Source organism: Chelonoidis abingdonii, chromosome 11 (assembly GCF_003597395.2).
Source record: "Chelonoidis abingdonii isolate Lonesome George chromosome 11, CheloAbing_2.0, whole genome shotgun sequence".
Lineage (NCBI taxonomy): Eukaryota > Metazoa > Chordata > Testudines > Testudinidae > Chelonoidis > Chelonoidis abingdonii.
In genome coordinates this window covers 15,575,610-15,593,332 of record NC_133779.1, presented here as the reverse complement: position 1 = coordinate 15,593,332, position 17,723 = coordinate 15,575,610, and the positions used below count along the sequence as shown (strand labels likewise).

The 17,723-nt window shown below is 61.4% G+C and overlaps 1 protein-coding gene across 1 annotated transcript in view; it reads right to left on the bottom strand.

Moving 5' to 3' along the window:
• The window catches only part of LOC116832380 (protein kinase C gamma type-like), a 21,852-nt gene extending 4,310 nt beyond the window's left edge, over window positions 1-17,542 (bottom strand). The window contains 21 exon segments of the mRNA XM_075070523.1: window positions 238-242; window positions 696-836; window positions 1,040-1,147; window positions 1,326-1,406; window positions 2,257-2,395; window positions 2,516-2,578; window positions 3,416-3,507; window positions 3,822-3,973; window positions 3,976-4,038; window positions 4,539-4,598; window positions 4,601-4,632; window positions 4,709-4,758; window positions 5,887-5,916; window positions 6,311-6,398; window positions 7,053-7,187; window positions 7,658-7,814; window positions 10,201-10,332; window positions 10,789-10,900; window positions 12,320-12,402; window positions 16,455-16,486; window positions 17,520-17,542. Of these exon segments, the coding sequence (XP_074926624.1) occupies window positions 238-242; window positions 696-836; window positions 1,040-1,147; window positions 1,326-1,406; window positions 2,257-2,395; window positions 2,516-2,578; window positions 3,416-3,507; window positions 3,822-3,973; window positions 3,976-4,038; window positions 4,539-4,598; window positions 4,601-4,632; window positions 4,709-4,758; window positions 5,887-5,916; window positions 6,311-6,398; window positions 7,053-7,187; window positions 7,658-7,814; window positions 10,201-10,332; window positions 10,789-10,900; window positions 12,320-12,402; window positions 16,455-16,486; window positions 17,520-17,533 (1,769 nt within the window). The 5' untranslated portion in view covers window positions 17,534-17,542.
• Window positions 17,543-17,723: the final 181 nt, after the last annotated feature.

Below are 17,723 nucleotides of genomic sequence, written 5' to 3'. Positions count from 1 at the left end.
GGGCGGGGGGGAAGAGAGAAAGAAGAGCCGGGTTACTTCCCTTGGCCCCCATCCCTTCACTGTCCCCCCACCACATACAACAGCCCCACTCCTGCTGGCTCAGTGCCAGCGCCGCCCTGCTTCCCCCCCACAGCACCCCCTCCCTGCGGTCACATGGGGGTAGGGCACAGCTGCTCCCATGGGGTCCCCCTAATCACAAGCTCTATTGGGACCCCGATTCCCCATAGGGCCCCACACCTGCTCTGCGGGAGGTTACAGGGGGAGGACAGGTGGGGGTGGGGGTTCATTGGGGGTGTGAAGAAGGCTGGGATGGGGTTGTCACCCACCAACAAGGGGTGAAGGGCAGCAGGATGGGGGGGAAAACACTCTCCAGGCCGGGGTACAAGGAGCGAGATGGGGGGGATCACTCTCCAGGAAGGGGGAACCCGGAGCGGGCTGGGAGAGTCACTCACTGGGCAGGTGGTACATGGAGCAAGATGAGGGGGATCACTCTCCAGGAGAGGGTTTCGGGAGCAGGATGGTGGGGTCATTTTCCAGGCGGAGGTACAAGGAGCGAGATGGGGGGGTCACTCTCCAGGAGAGGGTTTGAGGAGCAGGATGGGGGGGTCACTCTCCAGGAGAGGGTTTGGGGAGCAGGATGGGGGGGTCACTCTCCAGGAGAGGGTTTGGGGAGCAGGATGGGGGGGATCACTCACCGGGCGGGGGGTGAAGGGAGGTGGGATTTCCAGGCGCTCCAGGCTCTCCCAGTCCATCCAGCGGAAAAAGCCATGCTCCCGGATGTCCTGCTCCCCGGCCGGCCCCGAGCCCAGGCGTTTTAGGGGGTGCTTGGTGAGGAACTGGGGGCGGGGTGAGACAGTGACATCAGTGTCACAGAACCTCCGGACCAGCTGATCCGCCCCTCCCAGCTCCTTGGGGGCGGGCACCCTCCCCTCACCCCAACTCACCCCTGCTACGGCTTCACCTCTGCCTGCCCCTCCCCCAGAAACTAGATGGGGGGGGTCAAAGGCCAGGGTGGCACCCCTCCAGGGGTCACACTCACCCCTTTGCAGATGGAGACGGCCTCGCGGGACAGCGACTTTGGGTAGGACACCGTGTGCTCCATGATCGCCTGGAACAGCTCGTCCTCGTCCTCCCCATCAAAAGGGGGCTGAGGGGAGAGCAGGGGGGTCAGAGCCAGTCCCTCCCAGCGGAATCTGCCCCCCTCCACTTGCCCCAGGGCACTGAGGCCAGGCTGCCCCCCCAGCTCCCCTTGTGGGGTACTGGGAGCAGGATTCACCCCCCATCCCCCACAGGATCTATGCACCCAGCCCCCGCCCCCCTGTTACCTGCCCCGCTAGCATCTCATAGAGCAACACGCCGAAGGACCACCAATCCACCGACTTCCCATAGGGCTGGTAGGCGATTATCTAGGGCAGGGAGAAAGCCAGGAAAAGTTAAGAGGCTCTAACCCTGTATCACAGGCCCCCAACTCCATGGGCGGCGGGGGGAAATTACTTTATGGCAAAGGAAACTCCCCTCCATCCCCCACAGAAGCGATGAGATACATTGTCCTACACACACACAGAGGAAGATTTAAAAGTTACACTTCCCCTTCAGGAGTATCCCCCAGCCAGCACAGCAAACTGGGATTTGAGGGAGGAGGACATCTGCAATGGGGGTGGTGCTAAAGCACAAGAGGCGGGGCTAACTTCACTACAGCCCCTCCCATTGGTTTATCCCTGCCCAGCTCCCAACCGTAGGAGATAATGTGGGGGGTAGGTGGGACGGAGTCACTGCCAGGAGACCAGCCCCCCAAAAAGCAGACACCCACTGTGACACCCGGTACCCCATGTTCACTACTTGCATAGGGCTATGTTGCATTTTGTACAAAGCATGCCTTGTGAGGCATCATTTGAAAACTCGTAATCTGCTGAACATCATTGTCCCGTGACGATGTGTGTACCAACATTGTATACGGAGTTATAAGATTTTATGGTATGATTATTATTACTGAAATGTGTTATAATGCTGGGTGACACCCACAAACCAGTTTCTCAGAGACAAAGGCACATCGGCTCGTTGGAGCCATTACCTGTTATTCAGACATTCAGCAGAAAGCGGGGAAGGTATAAACAAAAGAACGTACCATTCATATAAAGTATCAATTGCACAGCCCATATGCCAGGCCACTGTCTAACCCCATGACCCAGCAAGGACTTTTCCAGCACAGGGGGTTGGGAGGGGAGTGGGGTCTAGCGGCTGGATTGGGGGCGCTACCTCCGGGGCGATGTAGTCGGGGGTCCCGCAGAAGGTCCGGGTGGTCACTCCAGGGAAGATGTTCTCTTTGCACATCCCGAAATCCGTGATCTTAATGTGGCCCTCGGCATCCAGCATCACGTTATCCAGCTTCAGATCCCTGTGGGGAGAGACAGGGCTGGGCTCCCGCCTCCAGGGGGCGCCGGCTCCCATCCGGCCCCACGGCGGGTGGGGAGCAGAGACTGTAGCCAACAACCCAGCAGAAGCAGTTTCCACTCACCTATAGATGATGCCCTTGTTGTGCAGGAAGAAGAGGCCGATGGCGATCTCTGCTGCGTAGAACCTACAAGTTGTGGGGGGGGGGGGAACAGAACAGTCAAAGGTGATTTGGAAAATCGATTCATCACTTTCAACGTCCCTTCAATGTCTTCGCTGATCCATGGCCACAGAGCGTTTCACGGGGACCCTTTGCCCGGTGCTGGGATGCGACCGACTCTGGGGTGGGGCGTGAGGGCTGGGTATCCGGGGACCCCTGGCCGGCACTGAGACATGGCCCCTCTGTGGGCACAGGGGCTGGGTATTCAGGGGCCCCTCGCCCGGCGCTGAGACATGGCCCCTCTGGGGTGGGGTGCGGGGGCTGGGTATCCGGGGACCCCTCGCCCGGCGCTGGCACATGATCCCTCTGGGGTGGGGTGCAGGGGCTGGGTATCCAGGGACCCCGTGCTGGGACACGGCCCCTCGGGGGCGGGGTGGGGGCTGGGTATCCGGGGACCCCTCGCCCGGTGCTGGGACATGGCCCCTCGGGGGCGGGGTGGGGGCTGGGTATCCGGAGGAACCCCCTCGCCCGGTGCTGCAAATGAATCCCTCTGGGGGCGGTGCAGGGCTGGGTATCCAGGGACCCCCTGGCCGGCTCTGGGACGCGGCCCCTCTGGTGCAGGGCGGGGTGGGGGCTGGGTATCCAGGGACCCTTCGCGTCTCCTGGGGCAGGCGGGGTGGGATGAGGGCTCAATATCCGGGGACCCCTCGCCCGTGCTTGGACCGACGGCCCCTCGGGGTGGGTGGGGGCTGGTATCCGGGACCCCTCGCCCGGTGCTGGGACACGGCCCTTCGGGGGGGGTGGGGCTGGGTATCGGGGACCCTCGCCGGCGCTGGACGAGCCTCTTGGGGCGGGGTCACGTACATGGCATGAGGCCTCCTTGAACTTTCCGACCTGCTGGATTGGTACATGAGGTCCTCCGCATCGACGTATTCCATCACGAAATAGAGCCGGTCCTGGAGGAGCGGGAAGACGGGGCCATGGGGGACAGAACAGACCCCCAGGCCCATCCTACCGGTACTGCCGCCCGCTGTGCCCCCTGGATCAGCCCCATGGGCCATCTACCCGGTATCCCACCCCTCCCTGTCCCCCAAGATCAGCCCCACATGGCCATCTACCCTGGCATCCCACCACCTCTGTGCCCCTGGATCAGCCCCATGGCCCATCTACCGTATCTGCCCCTCGGATCAGCCCCACAGGCCAGCCACCCTGTATCCTGCCCCTCCCTGCCCCCCCCCAATCAGCCCCACGGACCCATCTACTGCAGTACGCCCCCCAGATAGCCCCACAGCCCATCTAGTCTCCCTGGGGTACCGTGGTCTGAAGTGGAGTGCAGCTGGGTGAGGAAGTGCGGCCGGTCGCCGAGCGCCAGGACCCGCTTCTCACACATGGTACATTCCACGTCGTTCGTCGGTATGATCAGTCCTTCTTCAGGATCTTGATGGCGTAGAGCTCGTCTGTGCCCCGCCGCTCGGCCAGCATCACCTGTGGGCCACAGCCCGAGCCAGCCAGTCCTGCCTGGGCGGGGTGGGACGGCGCCCCCTAAGGGGACAGGCCCCTGCCCCATTCCCTGCCCCTTGAGCCAGCCAGTCCGCCTGGGCTGGATGGGAGCTGGCGCCCCCTAAAGCAGAAAGGACCCGGCCATTCCTGCCAGCCAGCCAGTCCTGCCCTGGGGCCGGGTGGAGACCGGCACCCCCCTGAGAGGCCTGGTTGTGTCTCTCTCCAGCAGGCCAAGGCCACTTTAAGATCACAGCTTCGGGATATGCAGGAGAACGTCTTCCCAGAGCGACCACCCGACCTTCTGCGGGATCCCGACTACATCGCCCCAGAGGTAGTGCTTCCGATCCAACCACCAGATCCCGCTCCTCTGCCAAGAGCCAGGAAGAGAACCCAGGCATCCGGGCTCCCAGCCCCCATGGCTCTAACTCACCAGCCCCCCTCCCTCCCAGAGCGGGGAGAGAACCCAGGCATCCGGGGCGCCCTCACTTGCCGAAGCTGCCTTCCCAGCACCATGAGGAGTTGAAGTCGGAGATGTGGAAGCGGCTGGTCCAAAGAAGCTGCCGTGCTTGGAGTCCGTGGGGCTGGGGGGGCGAGGGGCCGGCCGTGGCGCACCTTCTGTGGGGGGCAGAGATGGGGCATGTGAGCGGCTAGTCCAGCCTTGGGGAGGGGGAGCAGATCGGGGAGGGAAGTGGGGGGACAGGAGAGCGCTGGGGGTGGCACATAGCCACTGGGCCGATGGGATTTGTGCTAGGGGCCCTGGAGAAAATCTGCTCCCGGCAGTGAGACTGGAGCCCTGACCCGTTCCGCGGCAGCGCACCAGCAGGGGAAGTAGCGGCGGGGGGGGGCACAGAAGGAGCAGCGCTGTGAGGGGGGGGGAATGGGGTGGAACCCTGGGTGGAATAAGGCGGGGCCCCAGGGAAGGGGTGGGACAGGCAGGACCGCAGGTGCAAGGGGAAGGGAGCCCCCCCCCCCCGCCACTTGCTCTGGCCCAGGGCGCCAGGAAACCTTAAACCAGCTCTGCAAGGAAACCTGGAGGGTGGGGAGAGGGAAATGGGGGTGGGGAGGGAAAAATGGGGCAGTCGTGGCTCAGGGTGGGGGGGGCACTGTGATGGGAATGGGGGCAGGGGTGCTGTGGGGAGGGCTAGTTGTGGGGTTCGGGGTGACAGGACAGTGAGTGAATGGGGCAGGCACAAAGTGGGGGGTCAGGAAGCTGCTGGGGGCCAGGGTGGGATTGGGGTGCCTGGGGGCAGAGTGGGGGGATCACAGTCCAGGGTCGCTCCCCCAAAGGCAGCCCCCCCTTGCACAATTGCACCCCACCCACGGAGGGAGCTGCAACCCCTCAAACCTTTCCCCCACCCCTTTACTCACCTCCCCCTCCCCCTCCAACCCCAATCCCTTCATCTCCCCACAGATGGGGATTCACTGGGGTCCCCCCAAACCCAGAGAGCAGGGATCCCCCAACCTGACCCTGACTCCGCCCACCTGTGCCTGACGGCTCTGGTCACTGCCCCCTCAACAAGCCCCGCCCCCAGACCCTTGGATACTGTTTCCAAGCAACAGGAGTTGATTAAAGAAATACTTGGGGGGTGGGAATTGGGAGCCCCAGGGAGCGTGAGACTTATGAGGCCAGGAGAACAACACAGAGAACCCAGGAGTCCTGGCTCCCAGCACCCCCTGCTCTAACCACTAGACCCCATACCCCACTTGGGTTGGTTTGAGGCTCTTTGCTTCCCTCTGCTGGAGAGAGGGGGAACAGCCACCCAGAGCATCACCAGCCTGGCCAGCCCCTCTCCCCACACACTCTGTGCAGAGGGGCCCCGAGCCCCAGGCGTTACCTGGTACAGCTCCAGAGGGTAGTTGCAGGCCTGCAAGAGAGAGGAGGAGAGGGTCAGTGGCCGAAAGCCGCGTCCCCCAGCCCAGGAGGCCCAACAGCTGCTGGGGACAGGGAGGGAGGGGGGCTGGACCAGGAATCTGCCCCCGGGCACCGGGGTTCATGCTCCGACTCCACAGTCCTCTGGGCTTTGGGGGGTTATGTCACAGCTGAAAGATGGTGTCCCTGTGGTACAGCACCCGCTGCTGAGCTCCCCACCCCGCTCCCTGCAGCCCAGTGCCCCCTAGTGCTGTGCTGGGGCCAGCACTGACGGCCAGGGCAGCGCCCCCTACTGAGCCCCCCTGCTCCCTGCAGCACGTGGGAGTTTCTTAGTCTGCTTTCCAATAACTGAACTGGCCCGGCCCTGCTTAGCTTTGGGGAGGGGTTACCTCAAATTTCTGCAGCAGCCCACAATTTTCGGCATCAGCCACAGGGACATTGTAATACTCCCCCTCTTCCTGGTTGAGTAACTTGTACCTGAGACAGGGACAGAGACAGGCACAACACCGGGGGGGCGGGGCGGGGAAGGGCAGGGAAAGAAAGAAAGAAAGAAAGAAAGAAAGAAAGAAAGACAAAGGAGGGTGCAAAGAAAAAAGTGAAAGTGTTCAAAGAAGCACAAAGAGTGAAAGTGTGCAAAGAAAGGAACGTGAAGAAAAAGTGAAAGGGAAAGGAAAGAAAGTGAAAGTGTGCAAAGAGACGAGTGCAAAGAAAAAGTGAAAGTATGCAAGGAAAGTGAAAGTGAGAGGAAAGAAAAAGTGAAAGTGAGAGTGTGCAAAGTGAAAGTTTGCAAAGAAAGTGAAAGAGCACAAAGAAAGAAAAAGTGAAGGGGTGCAAAGAAAAACAAGGGCAAACATGCAAAGAAACACAGAGTGCACATGTGCAAAGGAGACGTGGGACAGTGCAAAGAAAATGAAAGCCGCGAGTGCAGAGGGGACGCACGTGGAAAGGCAAGTGGTGCAAGAACCGCACGGGGAGGGAGCACAGGGACGCGGCAGCGCCAAGGCAGCCGGGCACAGCCAAATATCCAAAACAGACAGAACGGTGGAGAAAGAGAGCGAGAGTGAGCCGTGGGCCTGGCTTCCCGCCTCCCCTGCACGCCCCCCGCGGGTGCAGCCCCCGCCCCCCACTTACCATCCATCCGCGTGTCCCTTGAGCAGCTCTGACACACCGAAGGACATGGCTCCCATGAAGTCATTGCGTGAGGTGCGGTCCCAGTCCCACACCTCAATGGACAGCCGCCGCTCCACGTCTCCCGGCCTTAGCGTGCTGGGGGGTGGGGGAGGTCAAGGGGAGGGGTATTAAACCACCAACCCAGCCGCCTGTCCCTTTAAGTGGAGGGTGGGGGTGAATATTTGCCCTCTGGACAAGAAGTGTGGATAAAAGCCCTACTACTGCTGCTGCCAGGGCAGGGGGAGAATCTCCAGGAGTGGACCGGACTGCATTGGAGGGGCTGCAAAATCCTGGTTTATTTTGGGGGCAGGAGGGATTGTGGCTGACAGGGGGGGCCCTACTGTCCCCCCAACCCCAGAAGAGGAGGGGGGCACTCTGGGTACATGGGGAGAGTATTTGGGGGTGGGAGGTTAGGATACAGACACCCGTGGGAGCTCCGACAGGCCCATGTTTCGTGGCTGTGTCCAGACACCTGTGGGAGCTGTAGGACCCCCATATCTCCAGTCCAGGCACGTACCCAGGCATGTACCCACACCCACCTGCCCACCCGTGCCCGGGGCACTCACAATAGGAAGGTCTCGTTCCACACAGGGTTCAGAGTGGATTTCACAGTCCGGGTTTTCTGCTTGCTCACGTTCTTGGGGTCCGGGATGAGCTTCAGCTTCACGTAGGGGTCCGACAGCCCGTTGGGGTCCATGGGGATGAGGTTCCGGGCCTCACCCACTAGGGGGGAGGGTCCACAGATCACCACGTGGCCCTGAGAGCTCAGTCTGACCCGCTTCTAGGACGGGGGGGGGGGGCTGGGAGCCCGGACTCCTGGGTTCCATCCCCAGGCCAGCAAGGGGAGTAGGGTCTTGTGGTTAGTGCAGGGGTGGACTAGGACCCAGGACTCCTGGGTTCTCTGCCTGGCTCTGGGAGGGGAGAGGGGTCTAGTGGTCAGAGCAGGGCAGGGCTGGGAGCCAGGACTCCTGGGTTCTTTCCCCACTGCTGAGCGTGGTGTGTTGATCACAGATGGCGGTGTACATGCTGTGGTGTCCCATGCCTCATGCCTGCACCCTGGCCCAGGGGGAGCAGGACAGTGGTGGAGGGCTACATGCAGGGAGCTGCCGAGGAATCCCCGTTATGTAAGCATGGCTGGATGGGTTTCTTTCCACCTCTTACATGCTCCAGCTGGGAGCGCGAGAATGCTAAGGAGGGTGTGAAGGGGAGAGTGCTGAGCTGCAGAGCCAGGAATAGAACCCAGGAGTCCTGGCTCCCAGCCCCCTCCCACTAACCCCTGCTCCCCTCCCACAGCCAGGGAGAGAACCCAGGCGTCCTGGCTCCCAGCCCCTCCTGATCCAACCCCTCAGACTTAGGCTGAGAGCACCTGGCAGCACAGCGCCCCCTGGGGCCGGCAGTGACCGCCAGGAGAGAGCCCCCCCTACTGAGTAAATCCCCACCCCCGCCCCGCTCCCGGCCACCCATTGCAAAGCGAAATCCAAGTCACCACTAGGTGGCAACATTAGCCACTAAACCAGGGATAGACGGGGATGGGGTGCATGGGGACGGGGCGGGGGTGGATGGGCAGAGAGATGGGGGGATGGATAGACAGAGAGATGTGGGGGGAGGGGTCGTAAAGACAGACAGACGCCGGGGGGAGGGTGTTGGAGGGACAGACAGACAGACACGCCGGGGGGTTGGAGGGACAGACAGACAGACACGCCGGGGGGTTGGAGGGTGTTGGAGGGACGGACAGACAGATGCTGGGGGGAAGATGTTGGAGGGACAGACAGACAGAGGTTGCGGGGAGGGTGTTGGAGGGACAGACAGACAGACACGCCGGGGGGTTGGAGGGACAGACAGACAGACACGCCGGGGGGTTGGAGGGTGTTGGAGGGACGGACAGACAGATGCTGGGGGGAAGATGTTGGAGGGACAGACAGACAGAGGTTGCGGGGAGGGTGTTGGAGGGACAGACAGACAGACACGCCGGGGGGTTGGAGGGACAGACAGACAGACACGCCGGGGGGTTGGAGGGTGTTGGAGGGACGGACAGACAGATGCTGGGGGGAAGATGTTGGAGGGACAGACAGACAGAGGTTGCGGGGAGGGTGTTGGAGGGACAGACAGACAGACAGACAGACGCTGGGGGCGGGGGTTGGAGGGACAGACAGACAGACGCCGGGGGGGAGGGTGTTGTAGGGACGGACAGACAGATGCTGGGGGGAGGGTGTTGGAGGGACGGACAGACAGATGCTGGGGGGAAGATGTTGGAGGGACAGACAGACAGAGGTTGCGGGGAGGGTGTTGGAGGGACAGACAGACAGACAGACGCTGGGGGCGGGGGTTGGAGGGACAGACAGACAGACGCCGGGGGGGAGGGTGTTGTAGGGACGGACAGACAGATGCTGGGGGGGAGGATGTTGGAGGGATGGACAGACAGACCCCGGGGGGGAGGGCGTTGGAGGGACAGACAGACAGACAGACGCTGGGGGCGGGGGTTGGAGGGACAGACAGACAGACACTGGGGGTGCCAGCCTGCTGTGCTGCGGCTGAGAAGCTCCCTCTGGCTGGCGGCCAACAGAGGCTCTGAACCCCACACGGGTGCTTGGGTTGCCTTGAACTTTGCTGTGTTTGGGGGGGGCAGGAGGGGGAATTCAGGGTGATCAGAGCTGGGGCTCCCAGGACGCAGCCTCCCCCCACAAACACATACACCCCACCCCACCCCTCTCCCAAGCTGATCTGTTCTAGCTGGTGCCTCAGGGCCCCAATCCCAGCACCCACTTTGCCCCCACAGCATGGCAGCCCCTCGCCATCCCCCACAGCGAGTGCCCGGCCCCTGAGGGTCTCCGTGGGGAGACCCGGTGGTGGCCGAAGCTGAGGCCTGTGGGGAACGGACAGCTCCAAGCGCCAGAGCGAAGCCAGCTGGGGGCAGCGGCCAGGAGAAACCCCCTCCGGCGGCGCAGGTAGCGTCTACACCACGGCAGGGCCCAAGCTGCAGCCAGGCACCATCGGTTCAAGTCCGACTCTCGGCCAAACTCGATGGAGATCTGCCCCGGGCAGGCCCGGCTGCCCGGATGTCACCTGGGGCGAGGCGGAAATTCCAAACCCGCCCGCCCGGCCCCCGTACCAAAGACACGGATCTCCTCCCCGCCGAGCGTCTCGATGCGGAGCTGCAGGCGGCCGCGGCGCTCCGTGTGATCCACCCCGCACAGGCTGGGCACGCTCTGCACGCAGCGCTTGTGCACGTTCATCTCGCAGCCTGCGGGGGGCGCCAGAGAGTGAGGGGGGGGAAGGGGATCTCACCCCTAGGCCACCCCCACCCCCAGCCCTAACACCAGGGTTTGCACCGCATCTCACCCACCTCCGGGCTTCACTCCTACCCACCCCATCCCCAGGCCTTACCCCTCCCCAACATTCCACCACTCCCCCAATCTGCCCTCCTCTGCAACAACCCCCCCGAATCTTGCTCCCCCCACCACCTCCCGGCTTGCTCCAGGTCTCCCCTGCCCTCCGACCTACTCCATAAGTCTTTGCCTCCCAACCCACCACAGCCCCCAGGGCCTCTCTCCAGCCCCTTTCTGGCCGCTCCCAGACTTCAGACTTCATGCCACTGCCGCCCTTCAAGGCCTGCTTGCACCCCTCCTATCTTAACCACCTGCCCTCCCCCCAGCATCTGTCTGTCCGTTCCCATCTGCCCCCTCCCCCCCCCACTCACAGGAGCACTTCATGCCCTGGTGCACCAGCCCATAGAGCAGGGAGCCGCAGTGGTCGCAGAAGGTTGGGCTGCTGTAGCTGTGAATCTTGAACTTGTGCTTGTTCCGAGGGTCCTGGGGGGTGAGGGAGCAGATAGATCAGAGCCCCCCCCCAAGTACACAGGCGAGGGGGGTGTGAGCGCACAGTCTGTGCAGGCACTGAGTGAGAGTTTGCACGGGGGGCATGCAAGGCTAGTTGCACAGACCAGAGGTGCAAGCGGGAGGATGAACGTTCTCACACAAGGGCATGTCTGAGTGTGCTCACGGGACCTAGCACAGGGCATGGGCCTGCCTGTGCCAAGGATGGCGTGTGCACAAGTGTGTCCAAGTGTGCAGACGTGGGTTAGCATGGGGCATGCGTGAGCTTGCACAGAAGGCTTGCATTTGTATGTGTGTGCAAGGGGTGTCAACATGAGCTTGCACAGGGAATTGCACACATGTGAGTGTGCAAATGTGAGCTCGAATTGGGTGTGGGTGTGCATGTGCAAAGGATGGAGAACACACAAGTGTGTGTCAGCATCCCTGAGTGTGCACAACTTGCACTGATGCATGCACAAGCATCTAGATGTGCAGATGAGCTTAAATAGGGTACACAGGTGTGTGTGCGCGGAAGTGTGTATTTGTGTGACTGCGCAAGGGATGTAAGCATGAGTTTGCACAAAGAATAGCACAAGTGTGTGCGGCATGCAAATGTGAGCTTGTATGGGGAGTGGGCATGCATGTGCAAAGGGAAGAGTGTGCATATGTGTATCTAAGCATGCATATGGGAGCTTGCACAAAGGAATCCACCAGCTTATCTGTGTGTGCAGATGTGAGTTTCCACAGAGAGGGTACAAGTGTGCAGGTGTGTGCAAGGGGTATCAATGTGAGCATACCCAGGGAATTGCACAAGCACTTGTGTGCACACACAGAGGTGAGCCAGCTTGCGCTGAGCATGCAAGGGGGGAAGGTGAGCTTGCAGTGGGCCTTGCACAGGTGCCCAAGGGGGAGTTGCACACAGGGGGCATGTGTGTGTGCAAGGAAGGAGTATGAAGGGGGGTGTTTGCATGGAAGGGATGTGACTGCTAACGACATTCCTGCTTCCTTTCCCTCCCGCTCTCTTCTCCTCTTCCACCTCCCTTCCTCCTTCCCCCTTTCCAGGCCAAGGACATAGAATCTGGGCCGTGTCTGTGTTTTCCACCGTGCTCTGCCCCCTACTTGGGCAGTAAAAATAGCCGGTGAAATTGGGACGCTCACCTGGGGGGTGGGGGTGGAGCTGCCTCCTTCTCCACCAAAGGATTTCCTCCAAAGCCACAGACAGAACCCAGGTGTCCTGGCTCCCAGCCCCCCCAGCCCCACTCTAACCACTAGGACCCACCCCCGTCTCAGAGCTGGGGAGAGAACCCAGGAGTCCTGGCTCCCTGCCCCCCACATCACCACTCTAACCATTAGACCCCACCCCCCATCACAGCTGGGGAGAGAACCCAGGCATCCTGGCAACCATCTGTCACTCACATCTGTCTGGGGTCCTTTCCCGGCTCCCGGGCATTCGAAGGTGACAAATTCATGGCACCGTTTGTGTACGACGAAGCTGCAGACTTGGTGGGGTGGGAGAATGGGTGGGGGGGCAGAGAGAAGCGGGGGGCAAATAGAGCCATTAGCAGAGCAAGTTCAGGACAGTGCTGGGATACCCCCCCACCCACACCCCATTCAGACCCCTCCCAGAGCCCAGATTTAGGGCTGGGAAATCCTGGATCAACAGACCCCTAGACTCGTAAGTTTACAGCACCTCCTCTCTGCTGGGGGGGGGCAGCCCCCCCCAACCCTGGGACAGCCAGCACCAGAGGGACAGGCCAGCTGGGGGAGTAGGCGATGGTTCGTGGGTAGGGGTGCATTTGGGGGGGAAGGCTCGGCATATTGGGGGAAGGTTTGGGGGTGAATTTGGGGTGCAGGGCTGAGGCTGAGAGGGAAGGTTCAGTGGGGTCGGGAGTTAGTTTGGGAGGGATGTTCCAGGGGGTTGAGGAGAAAATTCAGGGTTTTGGAGCAAAGGTTTGGGGGAGTTGTGGGGGACAGGTCAGGGGAGTCAGGGGGAGTTGGAGTCAGGGGGACAGGTCAGGGGAATCGGGACGATTTGAGGGGAAGGATCAGGAAAAGGCTCTGGGATGAGCCTGGGGACGGGTTGGGGGACGAGTAAGGGGAAGGCTGAGGGACTGGTTGGGGGGAGTTGAGGGGATACGTCGGGGGAGTCAGGGGGACGAATAAGGGGAACTCTGAGGGACTGGTCGGGGGGCGTTGAGGGGATACGTTGGGGGAGTCAGGGGGACGAGTAAGGGGAAGGCTCAGGGACAAGTTGGGGGAGTTGAGGAGACAAGTTAAGAAAAGGTTCAGGGATGAGTCAGGGGAGGGCTGAGAGTCGGTGAGAATTGGGGACGAGTTGGGGAGTTGCGGGGGATGGTTATACCTACCGAGCGTATCAGGCGAACATATAATGTTACCAAGTTCAATGAATCAGAAAGTTGTGGGAGCAGTCGGGGATCTGGCGGGACGGTCGGGAGTGAGGGGCGGGTGGGGGACGGGTCGGGCGTTGTGGGGAGGGTTTGACGGAGGATAGTTGGTGGGGAGTTGTTGGGACGGGTTGGGGAGGACGGGTCGGGGGGAGTGGGGGACCTTAGTTGACGAGTTGTGGGACGGTCGGGGGGATTTGACGGGGGGACTAGTTGGGGGAGTTGTGGGGACGGGTCGGGGATCGGAGTCTGAGGGGATGGGTCGGGGAGAGTTGGAGGCGGGACTAGTTGAGAGGATTCGTGGGAGGTCAGGGGAGTGGCGAGTTTTGGGATGGGTCCGGGGGGACGGCGTCGGGGGAGTTGAGGGGGGACTAGTTGGGGGAGTTGTGGGGACGGGTCAGGAGAAGGCTCAGGGACGAGTTGGGAGACGGCTCGGGGGGGCAGAGGACAGCTTGGGGGGTCGTTTCTCTCCCCTTCCCCCTCTAACAGCATCTTAAGGCTCGGAGGAGCGAGCCAGGGAGATTTGGAAGACGGGTCTCCATGGAAACAGGCAGGAGCAGAAACCACAAGTGCCAGGAGCTGAGGAGGGGGCGGCAGATTGGACTTGGGGGGGAGTGGGGGGGGCTTGACTCTTCCTGCCTCCCCGGAGCCGTCCAGCTCCCCCATGCCACCCAGGCTGCTCCCACCACTAGCCCCGAGCCAGGGATAGAACCCAGGAGTCCTGGCCCCCACCCTCAGTCAACCTTTCTGCCCTAGGTGGGGGGCGATGGGGGCCCCAAGGGATCTGGACTGGGACCAAACACTCATTACCTACGTGGGGTTTCCATGGCAACAGCTCCCCCACATCAGCTCCCCCTGGCCAGCTGCACCAAGAAGTGAAGGGGGTGTGTCTGGGAACCTGCTGCATCCCACCGCTGCCACCATCCACCCTGGCTCTGCCCATCTCCCAGGGGGCCAAGGCTCCAGGAGGAACCCCTGCTCCCCCCACAGCCCTGCACTCCCCCTGCCCAGGGTCCATCCAGAGCCCTGTTGCTCACACTCCCACCCCACATAGCCACATGCACGAGCCATACCCTAGGGCAAATACATGCCCCCCGTCATTCTCCCCTCCACACACCCCGTGTGCACACTCACCCCAATCGCGACCCACCTTGACAGTGCCTCCTGCATACTCACCCCTGCACACACCCTAGAAATGCTAAACACCCCAGGGCCATCCCCGTGCATGCCCAGCTACGCTTGTGCAAACGCACCCCTGCCTCGTGCGCACCCTCCCACCACACTGCTGCACAAATACAAAGGGTTTGCATGCACACCTCAATCCACACACAGGCCAAAGCACACAAACATGCACACACTTGTGCAAATGCAGATACCACACATTTGTGCAAAGACATGCACACATTCACCTGCATACTCCTGTGCATATGTGCAAATGTGCATACTTGTGCAACCCCTGCACATGTGCAAATTCACGCACTACTGCACACACCCTGCATCCTTGTGCAAATGAATACACTCATATAGATGCACCCTCATGCAAATGCACACTCCCAGCTGCCAATCCCACAGATCTGCGCCCACCAGCTCTACCTCGCTGCACCAACACACACGTGCAAAAGTCAGCACACTCGTGCCCACCGCTGACATGTCTAGCCAGTCGTGCCAATAGTCTCCACATGCACCTATGCCCACCGGTGTGTAAAGGCACTCGCCACCTAGCCTCCAACCACACACTTGTGCAAGGGTGTCTGTCACACGCACCCCACGTGCCATCTCGGCACCTGCACACCTGTCCCCACACCCTGACACACTCGTACATAACTCCGGCAGCTTGACACTAACACCCCACTTGCTCTTGCACACCCGGCCCCCAAATACATCCACCACCACAGCCTTCCCCCCCACCCACTGTCACATACCCCTCCACCCACTCCCATGTGCACACACACCCATCCAGACGTCACCCACCCCCATGTGCACGTTTCCCCCATCATGGCCCCCTCCACACACACCCCAGTGAGGACACTCTAAGAACCACCCCCGTGCCATCCATTTGGTCCCCCCACCACCACTTAACACTCAGATCCCACCCCCACCACACTGGGCTTCACATTGCCAGCTGGGGGAGAGGCAGAGTCCCCTAGAAACTGCCCCCACCCGCTCTAGGACTGGCAGGAAACAGCACCACCCCTCCCTCGCCACCCACCCTGCCCAGAGCTGTTCATCGTTTGGCAACTGCTCCCCCAGTTCATCCCCAGCCAATCAGCCGCAGAGCCACACCCCCACTCGGAGCATATGGGGATTTCCCCGTTATCCCCACCCACACCCCTACCGGCAGGAGGGGAGAGGCAGGAAGAAATCTCCCCATCCCATCCAGAATCCCCAGATCCCCTACACAACCGCCCAGCTAGCCCCACAGGCCTGCTACCCCATACGAAGCCCCCCCAATACCATATAACCCCCACAGAACTCCCCTAAACACAAAACCCCCAGATCCTCCACTCCCAGCCCCCACAAATACACATTCTCCTCTCAGAGCCGGGCAGTGAACCCAGGAGTCCTGACTCTCAGCCACCCCTCTGCTCTAACCCAGCAAAGCTGGTGCCAAAGCCACTCCCCATCCCTGACTCAGGGACTCTGACCTCCTGGCCAGACACTCAAGAGCAAACCAGCCCCAAGTCACTGGAGAGAACCCAGGAGACCTGGCTCTGCTGCTCTAACCGCTAGACCCCGCTCCCCTCCTAGAGCCAGGGAGAGAACCCAGGAGTCCTGATCCCCAGGTGTCAAAGAAGCTTAAAGAATAAAGCATTGAGCATTTGAAAGGTCACCCGGTATTAGCTATTTTGGGGCTTTTTAAAAACAGAAACATGGAATTTTCCAGCCAGTCCCCAAAATAGCCAGAGTCAAGAAATTCAGTTCAGAGCCTAGACAGCCATAAGCTCTGCACTGGGAATGGGCTGCAATGTCCCCCCCCCCGTGACATGCGACCACATCTGGGGTGCAGTGCGGGGGCTGGTTATACCATCACCAGTAGCCAGAAGGGAGGACCCCAAGGCTGAGAGTGGGAGTGACTGTCTCCCCTTCAGCATGGCTCTCAGTGGAGCGGGGTGTCACTGACCCTGCAGGGTCGGGGGGTCTCTTACCTAGACACTGCAGTCCCTGCTTCCCGATCCCCCTGCAAGCAAGAGAGCAACACAATGTTACTTTGGGGCTCACCGCTGCAATGAGTTGCCCACACTCGGCTCACCCTAATACACATAGTTAACATGTGCCTCACTCCTCCCCTTCCCCAACATCGGCTATGCCACAAAGTACGAGGATGGGAACCAGGACTCCTGGGTTCTCTCCCTGGCTCTGGGAGGGGACTGGGGTCTAGTGGTTAGAGCAGAGGAGGCTGGGAGCCAGGACTCCTGGGTTTTCTCCCTGGCTCTGGGAGGGGACTGGGGTCTAGTGGTTAGAGCAGGGGGGCTGGGAGCCAGGACTCCTGGGTCCTGTCCCCAGCTCTGAACCAACCAGTTCCTCCAGATATGCTAAGACTAAAGGAAGGGTGGCAGCAGCAGACCCATGGGGGGAGGGGAAGATGGAGTTGGGGGATGCAGTGGGGGGGTGTCACCAGATGAAGTTGGGTGCAGTGGCTGCAGAATGTGGGCTGGGGGGTGCTGGGGGCACACTTGGGGCAATATGGGGTACTGGGGGTGCTAGGGGGTTCTGGGAGGTGCTGGGGGCACCGGGCATGTGTGGGGCGCTAGGGGAGCTCTGGGAGATGCTGGGGAGGCGCTGGGGGGGTCTCACCAAATGAAGTCAGTGCAGTGGCTGCAGAACGTGGGCTGGGGATATTGAGGGCACTAGCAGGGGGCTCTAGCAGGTGTAGGGGAGCACTGGGTGATACTGGGGGTGCTAGGGGACTGGGGGGGCTCTGGGAGGTGCTGGGGAAGCGTTGGGGGGGTTCACTAGATGAAGTCAGTGCAGTGGCTGCAGAACATGGTCTTAGGGGGCGCTAGGGGGCACTGGAAGGGCGCTAGGGGGGTCTCACCAGATGAAGTTGGTGCAGTGGCTGGAGAATGTGGGCTAGCGGATACTGGGGGGCACTAGGGGGCCTGGGGAGCACTGGGTGGTACTGGGGGGTGATAGGGGGTGCTGGGGGGCACTAGAGAGTTCGAGGTGGTACTGGGTGGCACTAGATGTTGGGGGGGCGCTGGGGGTCTCACCAGATGAAGTCCATGCAGTGGCTGCAGAACTTGGGCTGGGGGGCACTAGGGAGGCACAAGTAGGTGATGGGGGGCGCTAGGGGGGGTCTCACCATATGAAGTCCGTGCAATGGCTGCAGAACGTGGTCGGGGGGCGCTAGGGGGGGCACTAGGAGGTGATGGGGGGCGCTAGGGGGGGTCTCACCAGATGAAGTCCGTGCAGTG